Source organism: Leptonychotes weddellii, chromosome 4 (genome assembly GCF_054177405.1).
Source record: "Leptonychotes weddellii isolate Sample4059 chromosome 4, ASM5417740v2, whole genome shotgun sequence".
Classification (NCBI taxonomy): domain Eukaryota; kingdom Metazoa; phylum Chordata; class Mammalia; order Carnivora; family Phocidae; genus Leptonychotes; species Leptonychotes weddellii.
In genome coordinates this window covers 134,678,405-134,684,084 of record NC_138372.1, presented here as the reverse complement: position 1 = coordinate 134,684,084, position 5,680 = coordinate 134,678,405, and the positions used below count along the sequence as shown (strand labels likewise).

The 5,680-nt window shown below is 36.3% G+C and overlaps 1 protein-coding gene across 1 annotated transcript in view; it reads left to right on the top strand.

Moving 5' to 3' along the window:
• UQCRB (ubiquinol-cytochrome c reductase binding protein) overlaps window positions 1-3,802 on the top strand; it is a 5,419-nt gene extending 1,617 nt beyond the window's left edge. Inside the window, exons 2-4 of the mRNA XM_081816286.1 lie at window positions 845-916; window positions 2,548-2,714; window positions 3,590-3,802. Coding sequence (XP_081672412.1) covers window positions 845-916; window positions 2,548-2,714; window positions 3,590-3,667 — 317 coding nt within the window. The 3' untranslated portion in view covers window positions 3,668-3,802. The remainder of the gene's footprint in view (window positions 1-844; window positions 917-2,547; window positions 2,715-3,589) is intronic.
• The last annotated feature ends 1,878 nt before the right edge of the window (window positions 3,803-5,680 follow it).

Sequence of the window (5,680 nt, the reverse complement as noted above, 5' to 3'; positions counted from 1 at the left end):
ACTGAGCCACCCAGGCGCCCTCTATCTCCCCTTCTTAACACATCTCTCCTACGAACATCAGGCACTATCATGTTGCCCTTAGCCCCTACTGGGTTATCCCATCAGGCTCAGTCCTCCCCAAAGAACTTTAATGTTATCTATTTCGTCTCATCCATTTTCAAATATCCATCTCCTTGTTGGAAAGTTAGCTACTTGGGAGGAGGAAACTGGGCTGCTTCTACTAATCCATATTACTATTAAATGACTGGCTAATGGTATCAAAAATCCTCCCAGAAATACATATATTTTTAAAGAGGCTAGGCAAGTGAAGTAAAGGTAATGTAGAATAAAGATTTTGGAAGATGAAGGTCATTGAGACTTGCCAACCTATCCTGAAGTCTTACCGTCTTTACGTATAACTCCAACTCCCTTGATAAGAAAAGTTTACATTTATTTCCTGTAATTTATTTCTGAAATTGCAGAAAATGGAGTTCCGAGTTCCAGTCCCACACCCTACCCGTTCAGTTCTGATGGTAGCAGGGGTACATAAAAGATGGGATACTTGACGTGAAGAGGCTGGAGTGCTAATAACTACTATAGCTCTTTTGTACATCATGTGTTTGAGTTTACCCTTTTTTCCCATGACTTGCTGCCCATTTTTTTTTAACCTCTAATCACTTTTGCTCATAGATAAAATAAGCAGTTTTTATCTACAGTATACAGAATATATACTTTCAAAAGGAAATTCCTTCCTATGTTTGCATTCTCTAACAAGGTAACTATTAGAGTACTGGTTGTTTGCCTCTCCAGGTGTTCATATAGTATAATAAGTGAATTGTAGCAACTAACAGTGTGACAATATCAGTTGCAGCATCAAGCCGGTGGCTGGAGGGTATTCGAAAATGGTACTACAATGCTGCAGGGTTCAATAAACTGGGTGAGTATCTGTTTTTTCCCTTGGTTTTCTTTTTTTTTTTTTTGCTTTATATATAGTTCATATCATAGGTCTTAAACATGTATATGCCATGTGACCCACAATCTCACTTCTAGGAATTCATCCTAATGAAATAATTTAGATAATAATTTAAATATTGCCCAAAGATTTAGCTACAAAGATGTTCTTGAACCACTGGTTATAAGTAAATTACAGTAAAATCCAAATATTGAAATCATTTAAAGTTATATTACAGATTATATATATATATATATAATTCTATACTAATCATAATATATATATATATATAGTATATATATGATTTAGACTGTGTGTGTGTGTGTGTAAACATCTATGGATGTTCCATTGTGGACAACCAACCTAATGCCTGGGTTTTACTAGCTTTTGCAAGAGTTGTTATGATTCCCAAAAACAGCTTAACTAATTGTACCTGTGTACATTAGAAAATTGTAAAATTTGGTCACATGTTATTGTTCGATCATTTCCTTTTTATTATTTTGAGAAGAGAGTAATAGAATCAGTCATCTCAGATGTTTGAGGTGGAAATAAGTTACATTCTTGAAATATGGTAGCAGTACATTTTCCTTAATGCACGCTCCCTCTCCCAACTCCTCCATTTGGCATTTGAAAATTTAAGTTATATGAACTTTGAAAGTAAGAGATTTCTCAGATGTTAAAATTGTCGAATGTTCAAATCATTGGATACCTGAACTTTTTTAGATCTTTATAATTTGCCATGAACTTCATCTTTTTTTTAATTGAAGCTTGACAGAAGCATCATTAAATGTTACTGGTTCCTTGGGGGCGCCTGGGTGGCTCAGTTGGTGAAACGGCTGCCTTCGGCTCAGGTCATGATCTCAGGGTCCTGGGATCGAGCCTCACGTCAGACTCCCTGCTCAGCGGGGAGTCTGCTTCTCCCTCTCCCTCTACCTGCCGCTCTGCCTACTTGTGCTCTCTCTCTGTCAAATAAATAAATAAAAATTATATTTAAAAAAAATGTTACTGGTTCCTTAGTACACTGTCATCTTAAGGTTCTTTAATACCTTGATCTCAGATTCAAAGTATAAGAAAGTAGAGATGTGATTTATTGATGTGTGTTTAAAAACAAAGTAGATACTTTAGATATTTTTAAAATTATTTTAGATAAAATGTGAATTTTGTGACAGAGGTTTTTAAAAGACTGTTTCTACAGTACCATTTAAGAAATAACCCATTATGAAGGAAAGGAAAAAATAAAATAAGACAAAATCAGAGAGGGAGACAAATCACAGGAGACAACTATAGGAAACAAACTGAGGGTTGCTGGAGGGGAGGTGGTTGGGGGGATGGGTAAGTGCGTGATGGACATTAAGGAGGGGACTTGATGTAATGAGCACTGGATGTTATATACAACTCATAAGTCGCTAAACTCTACCTCTGAAGCTAGTAATACACTGTATGTTAATTAATTGATTTTAAATTAAAAAAAAGAAATAACCCATTATTATGTATGAAATGCATACATATTTCACCTGAATCTTAAGTTATATCATAAACATATTTCACTCATTTTTTTAAAAAAATCTGATTTTTGAGATGTGTATTCAATCTGACTCTCTTGTTTTCTGTCACAGGGTTAATGAGAGATGATACAATATATGAGAATGATGATGTGAAAGAGGCCATAAGAAGGCTTCCTGAGAACCTTTATAACGACAGGATGTTTCGCATTAAGAGAGCACTGGACCTGACCATGAGGCATCAGATCTTGCCTAAAGAGCAGTGGACAAAATATGAGGAGGTAGCTCAGCTTTTTATGTATCTGACAATATTGGCCACTAAGCATTAAGCATTAGAAACAAACACTCATTTGTATAGTGCTTTAGAGTTCTTAAGGTTGTGTCAAATAAATACCCTCATGACAGTCCAGTGAGGTTAATAGAGCAAATGTTAACTCCATTTTAGAGATAATTACTTTGTGACTTAAAGGGGACGGACTGTTCCAGAATCACTAAGCAGGTCTCTAATATAGAGATCCTGGGCTAGAGTCCAGATCCTCTGTCTTATGGGTTGTTGTTCTGCCTCTACAATGTTTCCTGCTCAGATGGAAAAATGTTGGTATCCATGTGATCAGCCCATAGAGTGGTCCTCTGGCTTCCAGGAAGGACTCTGAAGTAAACCCTCACCCCTTAAACTGCATTGAAATTAGGCAAAAGGGGCATCTGGGTGGCTCAGTCGTTAAGCTTCTGCCTTCGGCTCGGGTCATGATCCCAGGGTTCTGGGATAGAGATCCAGATCGGGCTCCCTGCTTGGCCAGAAGCCTGCTTCTCCCTCTCCCACTCCCCCTGCTTGTGTTCTCTCTCTTGCTGTCTCTCTCTCTGTCAAATAAATAAATGAAATCTTAAAAAAAAAAAAAAAAAAAGTAGGCAAAAGCTTCTACTCTCATTTCTTCTCTGGCAGACTTTCCCCTCTCAACCTATCAAAGCAACTTATTACAATATCTTTGTAGGTTTTTACATTTTAGAAAAGCAGACAGTTCTTAGTCTGCTTGAAAATATATTTTCTTAGTTGGAAATAAGAATTTTGATGAATTTCTTTTGTCGAAGACCTCTTGAGTGTTTGGAATATATCAGTATGTGATGGCTGCATATAATTTTTTTTTTATTCATTCTTTAGGATAAATTCTATCTTGAACCATATCTGAAAGAAGTTATTCGGGAAAGAAAAGAGAGAGAAGAATGGGCAAAGAAATAGTGATGGAGTTGAAATCTGTGGTTGCAGCTGCCCTCAAATATTTTTAAGAAGTTGAATAAACCTGAAATGTACAATTTAGGACTATCTGAGCTGCAAATGTATTACTTTAAATAAATGTCTATGGTGATTATTGGAGTGTTTGAATTCTAAATCTTACTCTGAATAACTACTGAATTTACTTACCTGTTAGGATTCTTTCTAGACTTTTAAGGTATTTTTTAGTTAGTGTTTTACTGCTTCCTGAAGCTCAGGGAGTCCACTTTAATCAACTTTCCTCACTGGTTGGACAACATCTGAATTTACTGAAGGATATAACGTTCTTGCAAGTAGAATAGTCCGCTTTATACTGCCTTTGTAGATTAGCAAGATACTTATAAGTCCCCTCAGGGCCTCACTTGGCAGGGATGCAATAGAGCAAGAAATGAGTGCCCGTGACTTTACGGTGTGTAAAGCGAACAGCACTCTTAACAGATTGGCTATCAGACTTTGCAAGGTACCCGATGAAAAGAGGATTCATGCCCTCGTTTGCCAGGATTGGTAAACAGCCCTTTCCAACCACTGCTCTCTGAATATTACTGATTTTACATCCTATCCTTTTTAAAGAAGTTATGTATGTGGTCCCAATATGGGTCTGTGTAGGATACATACATGTGCTCTTGTGTTAATATGTGTATTAGAAAACAAAAACTAGAGGTTAAAAAAATTGACAAAAGTACAAAGTAAGTGTTAAGGTTATAATTTTAAATATAAATTAGAACCATTCAATAATGTCATTCCCACCCCTGAATTCTAAAATGCTTCAGCGGAAGGAGCTGTGTAGGACCTGCAGCCTGTGCAAGGTTCCACGAGCCTCTGCTGTGTGCAGAGAGAGCATCTGACTGGGATCTTCCCTCGGAGAACAGAACTACAATGTGAAGAGCAAGTTTGGGGTTATATTTAAAATTCCTGAAGCAGAATCAAAAGTATATATATATATTTTTTTTCACAAAATGGGTTACGATGTTTGACAGTCATTTATGATTGTCTTTTACAACATGAACATGAATATCTTAAATTTTTTGCTAAAATATTAGCCTCATTAAATTCTCTAAGAGCCTGCTCTTTCACATTCAGAGTATTTTCTGAAACGCCTAATCATTCTTGCCAATTTTCTTTAGTCTGGTCCAAGTTGGATGAGTCCTCATTTGATAATGGTCTTGGTCATGGTAAAAGCAGTTCTCCTTTAACATACTTAATATTTTGTAAGATTTATGATTTGATTTGGCAATCCATTTGGTTGCATACATTGTTGGTACAGTATGACAAATCACAGAGAAACAGATGAAGATGGCAGTAGATGCTAGTGTTGGAGAATGGTTTAGTGGACTACATATGCTTAGTTGATTATTAAGTTTTTTGTGTCAAGATGCTTCCTTATCAGGTCTAATGAAGCAACTAAGATAAATTCTGACAACCAAGGACCACCCGGTGATTCAATTTGAATTGAAATTCAATTTCAATTTCAATTGAATTCAATTTCAATTGAATTCCATTTCAATTGAATCAGTGATTCAATTTCTTTCCTCACACTTTTTCAAAAAAATTTGAATCTCATACATTGCTGATGGGTATTAATAAGCATATGACCCATTTGGATAGCATTTTGGCAATATGCATCAAGAACGGCAAAATCTAATTCCAATAGCAGCCACCATTATATTGAGTGATTATGATTATTTTACATGAGGCACTGTGCACTTCATGATCATTGGTCTCACAACGATGCAGTCAGATAGGTACGTTACTCCTTTGCAAATGAGCAAACTAAGGCTTACTTACAGAGGACAAGCAACTTGCCCCAAGTCATGCATCCCCAGAAATAATGTATGACTCCAAAACTGTGATGCAGTGCTGCTTTATGAAAAAGAGGTTTATTGCAGCATTGCTTATCAGAGTGAAAAACCAAACAATGTAAGTTTTCAATAATAGGACATGCTTAAGTAAGCTGTGCTGAGTGGGAAAAGTATATTTATG